The sequence below is a fragment of the Lampris incognitus genome, chromosome 14 (assembly GCF_029633865.1).
Source record: "Lampris incognitus isolate fLamInc1 chromosome 14, fLamInc1.hap2, whole genome shotgun sequence".
NCBI lineage: Eukaryota > Metazoa > Chordata > Actinopteri > Lampriformes > Lampridae > Lampris > Lampris incognitus.
Genome location: NC_079224.1, coordinates 30,098,163 through 30,121,272, shown reverse-complemented (window position 1 = coordinate 30,121,272; position 23,110 = coordinate 30,098,163). Strand labels below are relative to the sequence as shown.

General features: G+C 44.6%; 1 protein-coding gene across 1 annotated transcript in view; it reads left to right on the top strand.

The window, feature by feature from the left end:
• Positions 1 to 4,816: 4,816 nt before the first annotated feature.
• Positions 4,817 to 23,110, top strand: part of LOC130123944 (receptor-type tyrosine-protein phosphatase N2-like) — a 269,323-nt gene continuing 251,029 nt past the window's right edge. Inside the window, exon 1 of the mRNA XM_056293277.1 lies at positions 4,817 to 5,002. Coding sequence (XP_056149252.1) covers positions 4,927 to 5,002 — 76 coding nt within the window. The 5' untranslated portion in view covers positions 4,817 to 4,926. The remainder of the gene's footprint in view (positions 5,003 to 23,110) is intronic.

The following is a 23,110-nucleotide window of genomic DNA, read 5'->3' as shown; positions in this document are numbered from 1 at the left end:
ATTGAAAGACAGGATCTAATTTTGTTTTTACTACTTTTATTAATCCCTGTGGGGCAATTCTTTCTCTGCATTTAACCCATCCTAGCTGTGTCAATGGGCAGCCGCGCTGCAGCACCCAGGGACCAACTCCAGTTATTTCTTCCTGTTGCCTAGGTCAGGGGCACAGACAGGAGTTTTAACACTAGCATGCACAATGGGGGAAACCGGAGAACTCGGAGAAAACCCACCGCAGACACGGGGAGAACACGTAAAAGCCACACAGCAGACAGCCTGGGATGACCCCCCAAGGTTGGACAACCCCGGGGTTCGAACCTAGGACCTTCTTGCTGTGAGGTGACCGCACTAACCACTGGGCCACCATGCCGCTAAATTTAAATTAAATTAAATTGAATTAAATTTAAATGCCCAGTGAGACTTGGACGTTGAAGAAGAAGGGCGGCATGGCTCAGAAGATAGAGCACACGTTGTGTGGTCGGTAGACTAGAAAAGCATTATATAAATGCAGCCCATTTACCATTTAAAAAAAAAACACTGAAGACAAAAGTACATAAACCATTTAACAATTTCAAGTGCAATGTAAAAATGATGAACTCCGTATTCAGCCCCCTCAGATGGATCATACCATTTCTTCCTGCCATGAAATGCTTGCAACTGCACAGCAAAATACACCCTTATAAGCCAAACTGAGCACATAAAACGAGGCCGTAGTGTTCGGATAGTACAGTGTGAAAAGCAAGTGCTGCACGCTGGAAGCACATGCTCAGTAGTTGGTTATTTTATGTACTTAATGAACATAAAATGTGGCATTTTTAGTTTCCCAAATTTAATAGGCTTTTATACTTAAGTATACTTAAAAATACTTAAATTATACAATTTTTTGATAAGGGGTACTCGGTTACCACTTGTACTGTTTTCTATTCTGCCAGGTCGTTAATAGCATTCACCATTTGTTGCAGATCTAGAACCTCTGACTGGAGGCCGGAGTAACTGGAACAACAGGTGAACGAGGATCAGATTGAGGACCACTGGGTTAGTGGGACTAGAAGTGATATTGATGAGGTGCGCTTCAGCGAAAGTTGAAGTCGTTTCTACTTTAGAAAGAGTTGGAGACCTCACACAGGCTTTTTTTTTTTTATTATAATTTTCTCCCTTTTTCTCCCCAAGTGGCCAAAACCCCACTCTCTTCCAAGCCGTCCCGGTTGCTGCTTTACCCCCTCTGCTGATCCGGGGGGGACTCCAATACATGTGGAGTCGCCAGCTGCTTCTTTTCACCTGACAGTGAGGAGTTTCACCAGGGGGACGTAGCACGTGGGAGGATCACGCCCCCCCCCCCCAACAGGCGCCCTGACCGACCAGAGGAGGCGCTAGTGCAGCAACCAGGACACACACCCACATCCGGCTTCCTACCTGCAGACACGGCCAATTGTGTCTGTAGGGATGCCCGACCAAGCCGGAGGTAACATGAGGATTCAAACCAGCGATCCCCGTGCTGGTAGGCAACAAAATAGACCCTCACGCCACCCGGATGCCCCCACACAAGGCTTTTTCACTGGGCCCTGATGGGCACACGGTTTAGGCTAAAGTCTTCTGAAGACAAATACACCATGTCCTTATTGCCTAGACTCAATAACAATAGTGCTGTGTGTCCTTGTTGCAGAGCCCATTATCTTGTCTTGGTTGTACACGTTTAATTAGGTTTACTAATGAGGTAACGCATGTCCCGTGATAGTCACAGCCTGCCTCCCACTCACTTTCACACTCTCACCTCTGCTGTGACTTTCAAGTCAACTTGACGTTTTATGGGTTCACGTTCTGCTCTGTGACTACTTAGGTTATGTTAGCGGTATCTTGCTATGTTGATGTTTTCGTCTCATTTTCTTGATGGTTTCCGAGATATCTGGCTTTTATCACTTGTCTTAAGTTTTATGCTTTGTATTTATTTGTATAAAGTACTGTGGCGAGCTTGTATGGGAGAAGGCGTCGAGAGGCAGAGATCTCCATTTTATGGCAGTCCCCGGGCCCCATACACCCCACGGCCCTGGGAATGCTCTTTAATCTATCAACAGAACAGACACACACAGACATGAACAGTGGCTGGAGGTCACCAATCACCACAGGAGTCTCGGCCATGGTGGCCACACTGCCAGCCAGCCCCCAGTATTGTCCTGGTCACACAAACACTGAGAAGCACACAACACAACCAAACAATTAAAACGCGAACACCACATTACCAAAACAATGATTCCAACCCGAACATCAACAGTCCCATGAGCCCCGCACAGAACCACTGACAGTCAGAGTGACTGTCAGTGGTTCTGACAACTGGAGGAGAGTCACACTGATCGGTGCATGGGGTGCTGCTGTCGGCCCTCCCCCTCCCCAACTACAGGTGGAGCAAGGGGGCGGTATGGGGAAAGTCTGTCCTGGTGCAGCACCACCATGTGCACCCGGTACACCACCTCAGAGAGACGACCCATGACTGACTGGCCCCTGCCAGTGGCTGCGAAGCTTGGGGGAATCCCCCTCTTGCGAATGGGACAATACCCATACCTTGTCCCCTGGCACAAAGGCCTGCCCAAGGCACCGTGTTTCATAGATGTTCTTCTGCCACACTCCGGATTTGGCCTGTGCACAGCGGGTGTAGTTGTGGACCACCTGAAGGCAATCCCTCAGTCTTCGGAAGCAGTCCATTCCTTTTCCTCCGGCAAGCTCAGGCTCGGGCGGGGCCCCGCACACAAAGTCCACCGATGTCCGGAGCACCCGCCCAAACATGAGGGCAGCAGGGGTGCACTAGCTGGACTCCTGAACATCAGTCCGGTAGGACCACAGGACCTACCGGACTGATGGAGTCCGGCAGGTGGAGGTCCCAGTCCTGCTGGTGTTGGCTGGTGAGGATGGCAAGCTGGGTGGCCAGGATGCGGTTGAACCGCTCCACCAGCCCATCACTTTGAGGATGGTGTGGTGTCTTCCTCGTTTTGTTCACTCCCAGCTGCCACCAGACCTCACTGAAGACCTGGGACTTGAAGTTCCGCTCCTGGTCGCTGTGGAGCTCGGTGGGAACTCCGAAAGCGGGCAAACATCTCCTCCACCAGCCTCTCTGCTGTTGTGGTGGTGCTCTGATCCAGCACTGCATACGCCTCTGGCCACGGAATCGGAGACGGGGAAAGGCCCAAGGATGTCCACCCCTAGTTGCTCCATTGGGGCCCTCACCAAGTACTGCTGCAGTGGGGTGTGGGAGCGTTGGATTGGTCCCTTCTGGGCGGTGCAGAAGTCACACTAGTGCATGTGTAGCTCCACTTCTTGTCGACAGCCAGGCCAGTAGAACTGCCCCCCTGAAGCAGTGGAGAGTCTTGGTGTTCCCGTAGTGCCCTGCCCCCACTGAGACATGGACCATCCTGGAGAACCTGGGGACAGAGCACATGGTGCACCAATAGCTGCAGGATGTCATTCCCAGGACGTCCAGGATCTTAAATTCAATTATGTTTCCTTTATTAATCCCCTTGGGGAAATCCAGTTCCTGCAAATAAACCCATCCTAGCTGTGAGCTGTGTAGCTCGGAGCAGTGGGCTGCTGCCTTGATGCTGAGCCCAGGGACCAACTCCAGTTCTTTTCCCATTACCTTGGTCAGGGGCACAGACAGGAGTATAAACCCTAACATGCATGTTTCTTTTGATGGTGGGAAATAATTTAGTTTAATTCATTAATAGTTTAATAATAGTTTAATAATAATAATAATGATGATGATGATGATACTAGTTAATAGTTTAGTTTAATTCATTTCATTTAATTTTAATTTAATGTAATAATTTCACCAATAGCTGTAAGGGGTCACTCCCTCGTCCGGGAGCTTGCCACCTACGGTACACCAACCCGTCGTGGAGCTCAAAATTGCCCCACTGTGAGCGGTAGGCCCCCCCACCTCTGACCCCAGCGCTGATACCTCCGTCCACTCGGGGCATCGCCCTGTCTCCAGCCAGCCCTCCACCAGCTCAAGGGCCATGTCTGCCTCCCTCCTGCTGCTGCGTGGTCAACGGGAACAACCCCTCCTCGTTGCTGGCGGTCTGGACGGCGCCACCGTTGGCGTCATCTGGCCCTGCTCCTCCTTCAGCGCAGAACCGCCAACAGTCAGAGCAACCGCCTCCTCCGGGCGCTAGAGTACTGTTTGCACTCAGACCGCAATATTTCCCAAACGGCTGTTATGACCCATACCAATGCAACTTTTCTCAAGTCTGAGCGCTAGAGACCCTATTGATTCCATATTAATATATGTTTAGATATCACCTCTTACATACGAGACCTCTTACCAAATTGTATAACTGCTACGTGCAGACTGTACAGACTGGCCCCCTTATTGTTTTTAAGTCATAGTCAATATCATTTAATTGGATGAACTTTTGTTGAGATTTTGTGTCGTATCTTGCTGTTGCTTCAAGTGACCATGAAACATCAAATTCTGTGTTTGTGTGAAATTGGCTTAGCACGAATAAAATCAAATTGATTGTGTGATCAATGATGGACGACCCCATCCCACCCCACCACTGCACGTGCGCTTGTCCTTACAGTCAAATTAGAGCGTGCGTGCGTGCGTGCGTGTGTGTGTGAGATGTTGGGTGGGGGGGCGTGGTGTAAAGGGGGCGGGGTGGTGTTGCTGTTCGTAGTGCTGAAAGTGGCGAGGCTGCTGCCGTATTTACTGCAGGGTAGAGTAGCCTGTTAGCAGCCAGGAACGCCCTGCATCCTCTACTTTTCAGTCTTTTATCCATCCACTGTCTCTCCGCCTGTCTCGCCGTCTCTCTGCTTGTCCCCCCCCCCCCGCCGGTACTCATCCCGGTCTCTCCTCTTCGTCAGCCTTTTCCGGCGGTCGGCGGTGGAAACGCACCCGAAACTGAATAAAATGGGCTGTTGACGCGCGGAGGAGCCACAAGAAACATGGACTCGTCGCCTTTTCTGCTCCTTCTCATTTCCCAGGTTATTTATCACCCTTCCTCCGCCGACAGGAAATTCGGTGAGTTTGGCATCTTTGTAGACGAGAGAGGCTGACGTCTTCATGTCTTTTTTATTTAATTTTTTTGGTTTGGTTCTCTGTTCTCATGCATGGGCTATACAGCCATTTTACCTCCAGCGAGACGCGCAGATTGCGATTTCGGGTCTGTGTGAATATTTTATTATCTGCCAGACGCATTGGCAGGCGAGACCCACTGCAGCCTCACAGCCGTCTATCAACCCTACTAACGTTTTATCGGGAAGAACATAAAACGGTGTAACTAATGCACCAGTGGAGAGAAATGAGCATTTTGTTCGTTTACACTTGCTTGTGGACAGCGGCCAAGTGCAGACAGACGGAAAATCAATGTTATAAACAGATCGTTTGGTCTGTTTGTAGCTTTCTCTCCATTTTCCAGCCCCTCAACCGCCCCCCCCCCAACCCTGAGGAAAAACTATCGTGTGAAAATAGGAGAGAGAAAGAGAGAGAGAGAGAGAGAGAGAGAGTGTCACGGTGACTAGATTAATCTCTCATGTATGGAGCCTATAAATAGCTGATATTCCCACATATTCCCACTGATTCTTGGCCAGCAATAAACACATCTCAAGATTTGGTCCGGGCAAGACTGGAGTCCGTACCGGGGATGATGTTATTGGTTGTTGGGCTCTGGAGCTGGAGAGATCTGGGAAGGAAGAAGGGCTCGTGTGAAAACAGGAGGGGCCCAGGCCCTGTATATGTATATTACATAACCCTGAAAGTGAGCTCCATAAACTACAGTATGGCGACTTCAAGACAGACTCAGCAGGATCCAAATAACAGCGGCCTGCAGAAAGCATCAAACACTAGTTTACCATCGATGAATCGTAATAGGAATTTGAACATTTCCACTAGTCGGCTATAACTTACCATCCCTCCCATTGCTGAATTATGATTTATTTATTAAATGAAAAACAAACGCATTCACATTTGCAAGAAAAAGAAGGGGGGGGGGGTCAAGAAACCTTTCCCCGTTAGAAAGATCTGGAATTATTGCTACCCTACGGTCAGATGTCCCGGTGGCTGGTTTATGTTTACGGCAAAGGTAAACATGCTAAGCTGCAAATGATGTGCTTTTCCCAGCCACATGTCTCTAGGAAGCTAATAGCATTTACATTCTACAGTGATTTATGCATTCACGTGTCATTTTAGGAGAGTATGTGTACAGCCTGTGTCATATGACTGGCATCTCATGTCGGAGCAGAACTATCAATGGATCTCCACACTGCTCGCCCATCTGTCCGCCGGTCTGTCAGATCCACTGCGTTGCACAAGTATGAGAATCAGGCATCAGCAACACATAAGTGTTTTTGTTTTTTATTTGGAGGATTATCGTGTTTGACTGCTCTTAGCAGCATAGCGGTTGAAAGAACATAACAACTACTGTAATTTTTTGCTGTAACATGTAAGTTGTCCCTTATTGACTGAAATTGCATTTGTGTGTACCTCTTTTGGTATTCATCTAACCAATGCATCTCTGCAGAACGACTGGCAATGAATGAGCAACGAAGCGGTTCAGTTAAACTATAGTTTAAAGAGGACAGGTGATTGCTGTTGTAGCAGTCGAACCTGTTATTTTGTTTGATTCAGTAAGGACTCCCCATAGTTTCTACTTCACCCTGCCACCTGAATGCGAACACAAATAAATGGCTTGAGATTACATTTTTGTTTTGGACCTAAGTGCAAGTTGTGCAGAGATGGATGAATTGTTCTCAAGCAGGTGGCATAGTTACAAGAGGGGATGAGAATGAGGGAATCACTTGTAATAGTCTTCATTCCGGCTGACACTTGCAAAAATGAAAACATGTTGGAAGGACAGGCAATTACAAGTCCCAAGTAAAATGTTCACACAACAGACAACTCTTTAAAGTACTTGTTTCAAACAGAAACACTCATTCCAAGGGGCGTCTGGGTAGTGTAGCGGCCTATTCCATTGCCTACCAACACAAGGATCGACGGCTCGGTTCCCCGTGTTACCTCCGGCTTGGTCGGGTGTCCCTACAGACACAATTGCCCGCGTGTGCGGGTGGGAAGCCGGATGTGGGTATGTGTCCTGGTCGCTGCACTAGTGCCTCCTCTGGTCGGTCGGGACGCCTATCCGGGGGGGCGGGGGACTGGGGGGAATAGCATGATTCTCCCACGTACTACATCCCCCTGGTGAAACTCCTCACTGTCAGGTGAAAAGAAGCGGCTGGCGACTCCACACGTGTCGGAGGAGGCAGTCTGCAGCCCTCCCCGGATCGGCAGAAGGGGTGGAGTAGTGACCGGAATGACTCGGAAGAGTGGGGTAATTGGCCAAGTACAATTGGGGAGAAAAAAGAGGGAACCCCCCCCCCCAGAAAAAAAACACACTCATTCCATTGCAGTCACTTGTTATACCTATACCTAGTACCTGTAGAATTATCCCGAATGCTATCATTGTCCATCATAGCTAACAGTCTAATAGTTTGTGTTTTAACATCTTCAGCGTATTATGAAGGGTATTTGGGCTCGAGGATGAAATGGTCTACCACCACCATGTTGGCCAGTTGCCTCAAGGTTTAGTAGCGCGATCATGGTTTTAGTTTCCAGTTTCACCTCACAGAGTGTTTTGGCAGGCTATCACATGCTTGGTTCAATGGCGGATGTTTAGATAAGGCTGGATAGCGCCTCCGCTGGGGGAAACTGTGGCAGGACAACAAAGGAACAAGAAACTAGTCACATATAGAAAGACCTAGATTTATCCCTTCTATTTATGAGGCGAAGGTTGAACAGGCCAAGTTGCAAATTGGTGCAATCTGAAAAGGTGCTAACAGCTAAAAATATCTGTTAAAATCTAGCCAAAGTAATCCCACTCATCATCCAAGAGGCTCGGTGTGAAAATGTGTTTCGAAACAAAACAATATCAAAGAAGGGCTCTGGCAGCAGATGCTTCATTTGATGCTGTTATATGCTGGATCCTAGAGGTGAGACAGCATCTAACTGCAGCCTTCGAGGAGTGGTCCCTTTCACTATAGATTCATCAAGGAGAGGGCTCAGGAGGCTGAGAGTTGGCCGGTGTAATGATTGATCTGACCCCGGAGAAGGTCGACCTCATTCGTCCGTGTGCCTGCGGCCATGGTAACAAGTACTAACATGTATAATTCATGGTGTTTGTTTGGTTGGGTTGAGGCAGGGGATGCCACTGTGATGGTTGAATTGAAGTGTGTTGAACGGACATCAGTACAGTCAACACTGGCAAGTGAGAGATTTCTAAAAAGTAATCTGATTGATTGATAATGCCGAAAGTGTCCCCGTGCAAGGTCACGTATAGGTGTTTATATATAGCCTTCCTATATATAGGAAGGTTTGTGTTTGTGCTGCTGCTGTCATTTTTAATTCCTAGTCTGTAATTCGGTGAAATAAAAAAGAACGTCATATGGCCAACAACTATATTCATGTACTTGCTTTTCAACCTACCCACAATAATTTGATTTTAAAATGCTCAAGGAACCATTTATTTTGAAAAGTTACTGAAGAACCATTTAAAAGAGGTTCTTTAATGAACCAGCAGGGTGAACAAAGAATTTTCTTGAAATTGGTTCTTGAAAGAAGAAACAATTTTTGCTAAAGTTCTTTGGAGCACCATTCATGGTGCCCAAAAGAACAATTTTTGATGGTTCTTTGAGGCACCTTTAGGGGTTCTTTAAAGAACCGCTTGCAGAAATGGTTATTTGTGGAACCAAAAAAGGTTCTTCTATGGCATTACTCCAAAGAACTATTTTTGTTTCCAGTCAGCACCTTTATTTTTCTGTGTGTATTATCGAAATACTCCGAGGGTCAGCTTTTAAAACTAGCTAACAGCATGAAAAATTAGTCTATACTAGTGTTACCCAACACAGTCCTCAAGTAGCTCCTGTCCTGCAAATTTTCTTTTAACCCAGCATAGGCAGGCCTGCTTATTATAGTTTCTTATCACAGCACTTTATTATTTCAAGTGCTGCTTGGTTGAATAAATAAGAGCAGAGTTACAAAAGAAATATCAGGGCAGGAGGTACTTGAGGACTGGTTTGGGAAGCGCTGACCTATACTGTACCGTATAAACAAACCTGGGAGTTGCCCAGTTAGCGCTGCATGATTGGATAAACTAAAAACCCTGCTAACTACAGAGGTTGTAAGTGAAATGAAATGCTACAATACTGCCGTTATGTAAACTTGATAGGGAAATTATGGATGGTAAAAATGGTACGTAAAGTATACATTACACATGATCAATCGTAACACATGACATATGTAATTTGATACACCTCTTTTTAAAGTCCAGTTTGTGTGTAAATAAACCATAAAGGCTAGACATTGTCCTGAAATACTAATTGTTCATTAGCTTCTAGCCGAGAGCCAAAGGAAGAAAGCTGAATGTAAAATAACCTGGAAGGCTGTGGTGCTGTATTGAGGCGGATGGAGGGATCAGTGCCTTGGCTCTGATCAGTGGAAGAAGAGAAGAAAGGGGGATGAAATGAGAGGATCACGGGGAGGCGGTGGCTGTGATGGATGTGGGTGGTTTGTCACTGCAAAAGAGAGACGAGAGAGCGATAGAGAGAGGAGGGATTACTGTCAATTTGAGAAGCTTTGTGGACACACACATCCTAATAGCAGGAATAGATTTTCCCTGCTGTATTTCCACCAACACAAAAGATCAGACGCTGGCCTGGCTTTCAGAACCACCAAATCTCCTCCTGTTGTCTTTTCCTAAATTGTCAGGTTTCAAGCGGCTACATGCTATTGAAGGTGATCATCACCCTCGAGTGTTGAGTGCCATACAAATTGGGTAGGTGTCATTGGGACTGGTGTTGTCGTGCTAATTTGTGACGCTCCCTGTTTTTGAAGGCGTTGATAACGGTGCCTTGAGTTGACTCATGCCTCAGAATCTTCAAAAACCGCAACCACTTCACAGATCAAACTTTTTTTTCTTTTCCCCTTTTTCTCTCTAATTGTACTTGGCCAATTACCACATTTTCTGAGCCGTCCCTGTCGCTGCTCCGGGGAGGGCTGCAGACTACCACTTGCTTCCTCCGATACATGTGGAGTCACCAGTCTCTTCTTTTCACCTGACAGTGAAGAGTTTCGCCATGGGGACGTAGCGCGTAAGAGGATCATGCTCTTCCCCCCAGCCCCCCTCCTCCCTGAACAGGTGTCCCGATTGACCAGAGGAGGCGCTAGTGCAGTGACCAGGACACACACCCACATCTGGCTTCCCACCCACAGACACAGCCAATTGTGTCTGTAGGGATGGCCGACCAAGCCGGAGGTAACACGGGGATTCGAACAGGTGATCCCCATGTTGGTAGGCAACGAAATATACTGCTACATGACAGATCAAACTTTTCACTCACACGCACATGTTATCACATGCACACATTTGCACAAATCCACGTAAATACCCGTCTGCATGAATGCGAACGCATATGACACATGCAGTCAGGGAACACACGCACAAACACACACACACACACCCGGGCACATTCACACCCCGCCCACAGCACACACATACATGCACATGCATACGCACATTTGTGCATTCAAAATCCCAACTCACACCCTCCACCCCATACACTCATTAATGCATATGCACGCATATGCGTGTAAACATTTATAAACACACACATACACATACACACACACACACACACACACACACACACACACACACACACACACACACACACACACACACACAGCCAATTAGGGGGGATCCATTTTGACCAGCCTTGGGGAGGAAAGTGAGTCAGCCTGTAGACAAACCAGAAGTGAACTACAAAGAGGAGAAAGCTCTTAAATCACCGAGTCTTTTTTTCTTGCACTCTGCTCTCAGACCGCTTATCACCGCTCCTGAGATGTAAACAAACTGACAGAGATAAGATTGTGTTGTGGAGAGGGAGACGTGACGGAGAACGTCATGACCCAATGTCGTAACTCCTTTTTACAAGGGAAAGGGAGCAGCTGGTCGTCCTTGGTGTCGTTTTCACTCTTCACTCACCGAGACATTTAGAAGAGCGAAAGAAGAGGGGGAGTGGAGTGATGGAGATAACTGGACAGATTTATAGATGGGCCAATGGGCCAGTTAGAGAGATAACATGATAGTTTTAGATAGACAGAGTTACGGACAGCTGACAGGAGAGATTTATAGGCAGATAAGAGAGATTCAGAGACAGACAGAGATGGCTGCAGGTTTATTCTGTACAGTGACAGATAGTTATAGATATATAACCAGATCAATTCTGAGTTTGAATCTCAATGGTTTCTTGCCGGCCGTAACTTATGTCAGTATTGAGTTAAACAGTTGCGTTTTGACTACAGTAACAAACACACGCTGACTCTGAAACTCATAAGGTCAAACAAATCGGGCTGTATTAACAAGAAACTCACAGCCAAGGTGACCACTTTCTCTGTAATCATTGGCTCTCTGCTTTGGGAGCAGCAGGTACCCAATGCCGGCAGACAGATGGCATCGTGGGAAATGTAGTGCCTTTTTTTTTTAAAGATTTTGGAGCACAGCTTGTAAGGGCCTTGCCAGGAGGCATTAAAGACTACAGCATGGACATCGCTCCTTGCTCATAGGGTGAGGCTGATTGAAATTCCAGTCCTTCTTCAATGTTACCCGGTTGGCTTTGGTCCACTGTGCAGTACCGCAACCTGTTTCACACTCCGTTGGCGTGCTGATGAAACCACAGAGCGAGAAGTTTGACGGTGAAAGTCCAGAGGAGCTCATGGCCCTCTCACCCTGCCGAAGCATATTCTCTCCACCATGCCTTCCTCTACCTCCAGCTCTTATCTTGAAGTGGGAAAGAAACACAAACTCCTCTTTCTGTCCTTATTTAAAAATGTATTTTCTATCTCAGCTCTCTGACATCTCCCTTGAACGATCACAGAAGTTTGTCTCGATGCTTTAACTCTAACCCATGACCTCTTTATAGTTAATGGCATTTCGTGGGGGCGACCCAGGGTTTGAAGATAACTCTACTATCACACCCATTTGTAAGATATCATGGAAACATTTTGGCTGGTGGTGGAGAAGGTCTAATCAAATCAAACCTATACTACCGGAGTCACATTCAGTTGGTAGTGGAGGTATCCCCTCTTGACAGCTAAATAAATTTGAGTGGTCCAGGTTTTATGTGGTAAAACCTGGAAATGAACATTGTTGAGCCAATGAGCACTTTTCGTTTGTTTGTTTTGTTTTATTAAAATGCCTCAAATATGGTCTGTAGTCAGCATAAGCCTTTATATAGTATCTATCTATCTATCTATCTATCTATCTATCTATCTATCTATCTATCTATCTATCTATCTATCTATCTATCTATCTATCTATCTATCTATCTATCTATCTATCTATCTGCGTTCCCTTCAGGCACACACACTTGCTGAATAGTAGTAGTAATAATAATAATAATAATAATAGCAATAATAATAACCTTATTTATATAGCACTTTTCTAAAACAATGTTACAAAGTGCTTTACAAAGAAATAACACCAGACAAGGCAAAAATAAGAATAAGACCAAATAAATAAGAGTAAAAATAAAAACAGCATGAATAAATTAAAAACAAATATCAAACATTTGTAAAAGCTTTCACAAAAAGAAAAATTTAAGATGAGATTTAAAAGAAGCTTGAGACTTAGTTTGTCTTAGTTCAATAGGAAGAGAGTTGTAATGTGGGGGCTCTAACAGCAAAAGCCTGATCACCCTCTGTGACAAACTGAGACCTGGGAATAAACAGCAGGGCTCCATCTGCGGATCTTAATGATCAAGAGGGTGTATACCAGGTCAATAAATCAGAAATGTATGTAGGAGCAAGACCGTTTAAGGCCTGAAAAGTGAGCAATAAAATTTCAAAATCAATTCGAAATATAACAGGGAGCCAGTGTAGGGAGGCAAGCACAGGAGTGATATGGTCATGCCTCTTTATCTGGGTAATGAGCCGAGCAGCGGTGTTTTGTACCAACTACAGACAGTGGAGGGAGCTCTGGCTGATACCTGGGTAAAGCACGTTGCAATAGTCAAGCCAAGAGTAAAAAACAAAAAACATGTACAACTTTTTACATATCTCCAATTGATAAAAATGGCCTAATTTTGGAGATTACCTTGTACTGCAGAAAGCATGACTGAACAAGTTTGATTTGATTATCAAAACCGAGGTTAGCATCGAATATTACCCCAAGATTCCTCGCAGCCCGCTTAAGCCTACCTGACAGACCACCAAGATTTGTACCAAAAAGGCTGATGGAATTTGGGGAACCGAACAGAATGATCTCAGACTTATCATCATTAAATTTAAGAAAATTTTCGGACATCCATGATTTAATGTCAGAGGCAAGTTGTGAGATCTGCTAGGGTGCTAGGATCTGTGGGTTTTAGTGACATGTATAACTGAGTGTCATCACGATAAAAATGGTAAAACACATAATGATTTTGAAAGACCTGGCCAAAGGGCAGCATAGAAAACAGAAGGGATCCAGGAACCGATCCTTGAGGGACACCACAACTCAACTGAGCCATCGAGGAAGTAGAGTTACCGAGAACAACAGAAAAAGTTCTGTTGGAGTGGTAAGAGTGTAATAAAGTAAGAGCTGAGTCCTTGATGCCAACCCAAATCTCTAAGCGATGCAAGAGGATCCTGTGATCGACTGTGTCAAAAGCAGTGCTTTAGTCTAAAAGAACTAAAATTGAGCAGTCACCTCTGTGTGCAGTTAGCAGTACGTCATTAGTAACCTGTCCCGGTACTATGAAGTGCTTTAAACCAGACTATAAACTGTTAGAAAACTTAAAAAACTGTTTTCATAAAAGAAATCATAAAAAAGACAATTTAGAGATTGGTCTGTAGTTACTTAAGGACAGGGGATCTAAATTAAGTTTCTTTGGCAATGGGTGAACAATGGCATGCTTAAAACTGTCTGGAAAAGAACCAGAGGCTAGAGAATTATTAAGATTTTGCAGAATAACGGGGCCAACGGGTGAAAATACCTCCTTGAGCATCTTAGTGGGAATGATGACTAAGATGCAGGAGGAGGAGTTCATATTGGAGACTGTACTCTCTAACACTGAAATTGTAATTGGTTGAAACTGGGTAAAAGAGGCAGAATTAACATGGGGAATAGAACGAATGCAAGGGCCAGGCTGGATTTGGGACCTGACATTCTCCACCTTATTTACAAAATGAGTGAGAAATTTGTCGGACAGCTAAACATCAGGCTAAAAAAAAAGAGAAGTGGAAGTGAAGGGACTATTAATAATAGAATCAATTACCCTAAAGAGAACGATAGGATTGTGATTATTTCTTGATATCAAAACAGAGAATGAGTTCAGACTTGTCCAGAATCGAGATGTAAAAATCAGTCATGTTTGATATTATCGTGACAGCTCCGACGGGTTGAAGGCTCGATCGGGGAGGCAAGCAGGTTTGAATTTTGATCCCCCCCGAACGTCACAAGATCACTAGTGCAGACAGTCCATGGTGACCTGGCCTGTTGCGTGCAGACAGGTGCAGACTCTCTGTGATCTTGAAAATCAGATGTCATGGCCAAATCGGGGTTATAATCGGCCTTGAAATTGTACAACGTGCTCCTGGCTTCAGAGGAGGTTGGTATGAAGTAGTTGAGGTAGTTTGGTATGAAGAACAGGAAGTGAAATCTGTACTTCTTAGAACGCTTTGAAATTTCACTGGATGTTCTCTGTGTAATCAGTATGTTTTTAAAAATCATTGAGTAAACATTGACAGAATGGTTTTTTTCCCCAATAAAGCTTAAAAATTAAGCCCATCCAAACAGTGTTGGCACATTAATTTGTTCATCAAAGAACATTGAATCAGTTCATCTGGATACAACGTTTATTGACAATTATTCTGTCAATAAACGTTGTATCCAGATGAACTGATCCAACTTTCTTTAATTGTCTTACCTGGATTATTGAGCATGCATAAAGACAAAAAGAAAAAAGAAAGACAGTACTTTCTTCACCGGTATCTTGTTAGCAATGCTGTTTTGGAGTTTGTGGCCCCAAATGTGCAAACAACCCCAGCTCTGTCATAATGAAAACCCATCCGTTGCAAACATCGTTTTACTGTTGCATGTATCTGCTCCTAACAAGGCAGTGGTCTGCTAGACTAGTGCGATTATTATATGTGTTCCCAGAGCGATATGAACAATTGCAGCTGGAAGTGGTTCTCTCTTTAATTACTGTGACAGAGAGAAAAAAATAACATAACACATACAGGCCCATAACAAGTAGCTCCACTCTGGTATGCTATCTACAGACAGACAGACAGACAGACAGATAGACAGACAGACAGATAGACAGACAGATAGACAGATAGATAGATAGATAGATTGATTGATTTGTTATTCTTCCGTCGCAGCGACGAGGACCATCTAGTCATCCTGTGATGGGTGACAGATGACTTGCGCGATGATTAAAGTGAGGAAGGGTTGCGCATCATCAACCCCACTCTCTCGCCCGAGACCACATACTACCAGTGGCAAGACTGACACTGGAGACGGATGCAGATTTTTCCTGAGGGTTTCTTCTCGAAGCCTTTCCCGTATACGAGCGTACCCGCAAGGCAGCGGAGGTTTTAAACCAGTTTTCCTTCTCCTAGATGAACTGACTGACAAGGCTAACGAACGCCATCTACCCGAGTTTGAAATCAAGGTTGTCCTCCTAGATTGGCTGCAAACCAAGGCAAACGAGTCCAATCGACCCACCCGGTTTTACCGCCGGGAACCCGGTCGCTCCCGCAGCAGACATTGTGAAAACAGGAGGTACCACGAGAAGGAGCTGCTGCGGACACATTTGCGTAGGAGCGGCCATATGCTAAGCTCCTGATGGACCCGTGGCGATCACTGCACCAGGAAGCGAGAGGCCACCGCACCGCTTCGCATTCCTTTTGGCAAGTAGGACTCGCCACCTCCCAGACAGACAGACAGACAGACAGACAGATAGATAGATAGATAGATAGATAGATAGATAGATAGATAGATAGATAGATAGATAGACAGACAGACAGACAGACAGACAGACAGACAGACAGACAGACAGATATGAAATATAGGGCTACTAAAACCCGTCATTTAGAGATGTAGTTACATGTTGTTCCCAGCAGAGGGACGCTGGCAGCGCATTTTAAGAGTATTTGTGCTGCGTGCAGGCACCATTTCCTTTCTGCTGGAGCTCTCTTCCTGTGTTGTCACGGATTAAACCTTTCCTGGTATGAAACACCACACAGCAGTCCTAAAATCTTGAATATTTTGATATATAGACGCTAATAAGCTGTTCTTTTATCAGAATCCCAGCTGTGAATGCGAGGGAGGCAGTTTCTGTAAAGTTATAAGCGTTTGAAACCCCGGTAAGTGAAGCACATGTTTGCTAGTAGTTACGCTAATGGCTAACGTTAAACGCTAGCCACTGTGAAGAAATACTACACTATACCTGGTGTTCCTGTTCAAATACTTTAAATATGAGAATGTTATGAGGGTTATGAGGAAGTAGTCTAATGTTTTCAACGTACTTTGATATCTAATGTGTCATTGTATTTATGTGCTAAAAAGATCGTTAATCGCTAACTAGCGCTAATCGCCAAGCTAGCTGTTGACTAATTACTGGACAACAGATAGCATGATTAAGCATTACAGGCGCATTTCGCTTATTTTGTTGACATTAAAGCCACCAAGTTTGAACATGTAAATGGTTTGTAGTACAACTACAATGTGATTTAACTGATTTTGGTTATTAAAAGGTACATGTTAGTCGTGATAATTCAATTCATAGTCATGTTAAAGTGAAACATGAAAATGTTGTTTAAAAGACTTACAATGGATGTGTTACAGGTGAAAAAGTGGTTAAAAAGAGATAATTAATTTATCATTGCAAAAAATAACAATTGTGACAGTCATTGTAAGTAAAGTAATCCTGTATTCATCGGTTATATGTAGTAAGATGTTCTAAATGAAGATAAAAAGCTAATGAGGTATCATGTTAGAAAAAGAACAGTGGACAGAATAACTTATTAGAACTTAGCACTATGTGTGTAGGTTGGTTTTTGAACTACTAGGTAGAGTCTGGATGATTCTATGATGGCGAGCGCAGCCCAGTGAGACTGTGGACGATCATGGAAGCGGTGTGGCCTACCGTGGGCTCTGTCCACAGAAGAAGTCGGATTAGCTCGATTTGCTCATTCAAGACACCAGATAAGAACACGTACTCAGTATTAGCTTTACTCAGGTAGAAGTAATAGTAGTAGTAGATTCAACACGCTCAAGGACAAAGAAACTGAACTCCTTGGATCAACATACGCATAGGGTCAAGGACCCTTTAACATTAAGGAGCATAAGTTGGAACCTTCAGCTGGGAAGAGACTTATTTTTTAAAATTTTATTTTCTCTCTTTTAATTGTTGTTAAAAGAGCTCTATTTTATTTAATGGTTTTATATACAAATGATTGTGCTATTTGTATGTATTATTGTTGTGAGGCAATAAAGCTGCCAAATGTTCAACTCCACACCAACTCCTCTCGAGACTTAATCAAGGCATACCACTCCTCGAACCTAGGTAGATGTTGGTGTCCCTTTTCTTCCATTGGTTAGGGCTAGGGGTGCTACAGATAGAGAGAGAGAGAGAGAGAGAGAGAGAGAGAGACATTTTGGACCGAGGCATATGTCATTTGAACAAGGCTTGTAAAGTGGAACACAAATGCTTATCCTAGGAAATGAGAAATAAATTTTAATTGAAAGTTTTCAAGTTGGAATTCTTGGCCGTAAAGATTTGGACAGGAAATGTGAATGAGTGACATTCTCCCATTTCCCACCTACTTTTACTGTCCAAGTGCCATTGAGCAAGACACTCATTCTCAATTACCTCCAATGATTTGCTGGGGCCGTATCGTGGCAGCTCCCCAGCTGTGAATGTGTGTTGCGGCAAAACCTTTCCCTGGATAGATAAAGTAATAGTTAACATTGTACGGGGGGGGGTGTCTGCCATGTGACGAAGACAAGAGCCGGTGCGGTGAAGCTGTGAATGTCAAGTGGAACTTAAAGAGGGATGAAGAGGTGTGAACTTGGCTGAGCCTCTGCCCCTCTTTGATGTTTAGAAAGGCGTGACGGCAGAGGCTCTCTCTGTGACGAGACTGTTGCCATGGCCACTGCATCCCATGGTTATACTACTATATTTGGCCCGCGCTCTGGCACTCTGCCTGCTGTTGCCATCCCTAGAGTGTTGTCACGTATGCTGTGTGTTTGCATGTGTTTGTATGAGTAAAATGAATTGTTTGCCTTGTCCCTCCAAAGCTACATATACGTATGTATCACAGATATTTGAATTGATCGATCTCCTGAGTGAATGTTTTCCGAGATGGATACCTGTTAATGCCTGTTGTAAAACTAGGCTTTGTATCAGTTATTATAAAGAGTAGCAGAGGTTATCGCAGCTGGAGTAGTACTGGTGTTACGAGTGGCATTAGTAGTATTGCATTGAATATAAGTAAAAGTGTGCAGTAGTAGTACATGTAGTGGTAGTGGTGGATGTGGTAGTAGTAGTAGTACGAATAGTTGTAGATAGCTCAATAAACAGATTACTATCTGTGCATCTGTTGGAGATAAATCTATTTACCTCTATGAATCCCCAGGAGTAATGACAAAAATAATAATTACTAATTACTGTATTTTACTAATTATTTTCTATTATTTGTTTTTACTTAACATTTTTGCTGCCATTTCACATCTCCTCAGTGACTGCCGTGGTCACACTAGGAAAAATATTGGTACGTCAAACGCACTGTCTCTCTGTCTCTGCAGCGATCTGATGTTTACTTTTCCTGCCTGCGTTTTTACGCTATTCACCCACGCACCTGCTAGTACACTAACCAGACACACACACACACACACGTATGCATGCACATGCACATAAGCACACACACACAAGCACACACACACACACACACACACACACACGTATGCATGCACATGCACATAAGCACACACACACACACACATGCACATACAAACAATAAAATGAGTCTGCTGTTCCAGTTTGCCTTATGATTAAAAGAAGTCACAGTCTGTCTCTGGTGAGGATAAAAAACAGTTGTGAGGAAACATCGGTCTTGGTCTCCAGTCAAGATGTTTGTTTGATACCCGGAGACTGGCTTGTCAAAATTTGGAAGCTCCTAGAAGTAGTTGGTACTACTGGAGATTATGGCCCCGTGCCTGTAGCTGGTGAAAGCTGGTCGAACATTTGACATGTTACCCTTAAGGGGGTAACATACCATTAAGGGTTTTACTCTTTTTTTTTTTAAATCACCAAATTCATTGTTTGTATTTTTATCGGAAAACATGTAAACACTCGAGGGCCGCCATAGACGACTGTGGTTGTACTGGCCACTGAGCAGCTCTGCAGATGCCTTGCTCAAGGTCACAACAAGGGTTGTTGGTCTCAAGGGATAGCAGGTCATCTAGTGTGTCCTCCTAAATCTCACCAGCTACAGTGCAGAAAACATGAAGCAGCGGTCAAATTCCTTGACACTATTGGTCAACTTTTCATCATTTATAATGGTGACATATGTTTCTAGGAAACTCCTCAAACAAGTGAAGCTGAATTGAAAGGGAGTTGAATTATCTCAACTTGCTTCCTTTTTTTCTAAGCAAAACAGTATTTTAGGACTGAAACCCAAATTAGTTGGTAAAACTGACATTGTGCATCGCAGTCTGAAGACTTGAAACGTAGACTCCTACTTTTTGGCAAGCTTAAACAAGTGTCATTGATCAACTCCTATTGGCCAAGTGTGCCTGTGCACACGAGGAATTTGGCTCTGCTACACAGCAGCTTGTAGACGTCATTCACACACACACACAAAGAAGAAACAAATCGAACAACAACCGTACATTGGAGGCAAGCGTGTGTGCACGACAGGTGTGTCACTACTATACAGAGTTTTGTTATGGTTGAATAATCAACAACCTATGTCCATATAGTGTATCGTTTTTATACTATATTGCCCATACACTATACCATACACCATACCACAACTCCACAACCTATCACGCTCCTATGTATACAATACTATATACTCCCACTATATTACACTATATTATCTTATGTACCAGTAATGTAACCAGTATAACCAGTATGTAAATGTTAATGGCTTGAGTACAAATGACAAGAGTTAATCTCAACACTGCTAAATGTCTCTTTTTTTTTGATAAATTTATTTCTGATTTTTCCCTTTTTTCTCCCAATTAAGTGGCCAATCGATCCCTATTTTAATTCAAACACCCACCCTCGTACTGCATGCGTTCGCCAACTGCATCTCTCCGGCCGGCAGTCTCGAAGGATACCGCCTCCCCACTTTCGTGACAAGGCGACTCCAGGCCGAACCACTGTTTTTCCGACACACACAGAGACGTATTCACGTGACGAACACAGGCCGACTCCGCCCCCCCCCCCCCCCCCCCGAAGACAGTGTTGCCAATGATTGCTGCTTCATCGAGTCCGGCCAGTCGGATGCTAAATGTGTCTTTTAAGAAAAACATTGCTGATGTAAATCATTAAATCGTAAAATCAGAAAAGGTCAAGTCTGTAACAGAACTATTTTAGTCAACCTCATGTCTGACAGCAGCTGTTAAATGCACTGATTTTTGTGCAACATTTTTTTTTTTGTCAGAGAAATTCAATTTGAGGACCAAATAAGGTTGCATATACTATATATTTGTCCTGGTGGGGTGCAAAGTATAAAGACATGAAGATACAAACATTTTAAAGTCGAAAAGACTTAAGAAAATTTTAACAGGGACAGAATGTGTTGCTTTTATTTATATATTTTTTTTGTTTTTGATTTTTTTCCCCCACTTTTTTCTCCCCGAATGTACCTGGCCAATTATCCCACTCTTCCATGCCGTCCCAGTCACTGCTGGACCCCCTCTGCCGATCCGGGGAGGGCTGCAGACTACCACATGCCTCCTCCGATACATGTGGAGTCACCAGCCGCTTCTTTTCGTCTGACAGTGAGGAGTTTTGCCAGGGAGACGTAGTGTGTGGGAGGATCACGCTATTCCCCCCAAGTTCCCCTTCCCCCCTGAACAGGCGCCCTGACCGACAAGAGAAGGCGCTAGTGCAACCACCAGGACACATACCCACTGGCTTCCCACCCACAGACACCGCCAATTGTGTCTGTAGGGGCGCCCGACCAAGCTGGAGGCAACACGGAGATTCGAACAGGCGATTCCCATGTTGATAGGCAACTGAATAGACCACTATGCTACCTGGATGCTCCTGTGTTGCTTTTATTTCAAATTGCCAATATCGCCTTCTAGTCAAATCAACAAAACTGAAGACCTTTTTGATCTAATTTCTAAAGAAACTGTGGCCCTCCAAAGACTTGCGAGATGGAGTAAACGAGTTAAAAATCCCAGAGGTAACTCTGTGAATAGTCCCGAGTCAGTGCTGTGCGGCGAGGAACAGCCTACCTCACTTCCAGCGATCTCTTCCTCAGAGCAAAGCTATTTTCAAACCATAACGCTTTATGGATGGACTGTGTGCTATAATATTGTAAATCTTTGCTGTGTTTGTGCGTGTGTGTGTGTGTGTGTGTGTGTGTGTGTGTGTGTTGGGAGAGAACATTGTGTCCGCTGTGAGATTTAAGCCCGTCTGTCTCGGTTCTTGCACACATTTACATACACACACAAGCAAACACACTGACGCTTGCACCTAATCATGCAGCAGGTGGAGGGATTCGTTTGGAGGGCTCTGTGTGTGTTAGAGAGTGCAAGACAGACAGACAGACAGACAGACAGACAGACAGACAGACAGACAGACAGACAGACAGACAGACAGACAGACAGACAGGGAGCTAGCTGGGGAGAGACAGAGAGAGCAAGAGACAGAATAATAATAATGTGAAGCAGATGGGTGAGGCTGCCAAATTTCCCAGTAAGCAGAATTGTATAAAATACGGCCGCCTCCCTTTCTCTCTCAGTGGAGTAGGAAGGAGGAGTTTGATGGATCATCCTGCTCAGCTGTGTGTTCTCCCACACCCTGATGTTAACTCAGGATAACTGCTAGTGTTTATGGTCCATGGCTGAAAAATGTAGCGTTTGGCGTGTGTGTGTGTGTGTGTGTGTGTGTGTGTGTGTGTGTGTGTGTGTGTGTGTGTGTGTGTGTGTGTGTGTGTGTGTGCATGGCCACGACAATGAAGGCTAAAACTGGGAGGGCCTGTTGAATAATTGGTTTCATGCTGCTAGAAATAGGCTCCAGCATCCCCGCGACCCTGAGAGCAGGATAAGCTATTCAGACAATGGCTGGGTGGATGGATAAACTTAAGAGTAATTCTTAAGATGACAGTATTTTATATTCATCAGGTCACTGTATGGAGTATGTTTTGCAAACTATATGAGTGGAAACTGAGAATTAAAATAAAACTCCAAGCTCTTACTCGTCACCTGAATCAAATTGTCTTCCTGTTATGGGGTCTCTCCATCAGGACCACTATCTAAAATAACACAATGGAAACAGTTGAAGGTTTCCTTTTGTTTTTGATCTACTGTAAACCAGATGAACATGAATGATCATCGAACTAAGTTAGTTTTTGCAACTCTGATCTAAAGATAGTTGTAAGTGTATATACATGACATATGGAATATTATGTGCTTTCCTCACAAGATAGTTTTGTGGTATTTACTAAGCATGATGCTCTATATCGTGTGCATACATGTTTTTTTTTTCCTACCCCTTTTTCTTTCCAATTGTATCCGGCCCATTACCCCACTCTTCCGAGCCATCCCGGTTACTGCTCCACTGCCTCTGCTGATCCAGGGAGGGCTGCAGACTACCACATGCCTCCTCCGATACATGTGGAGTCGCCAGCCGCTTCTTTTCACCTGAAAGTGAGGACTTTTGCCAGGGGGATGTAGCACGTGGGAGGATCACGCTATTCCCCCCGGTTCCCCCTACCCCCTGAATAGGTGCCCCGACTGACCAGAGGAGGCGCTAGTGCAGCGACCAGTACACATACCCACATCTGGCTTCCCACCTGCAGACACGGCCAATTGTGCAAACCGGAGGTAAAACGGGGATTCGAACCGCTGATCCC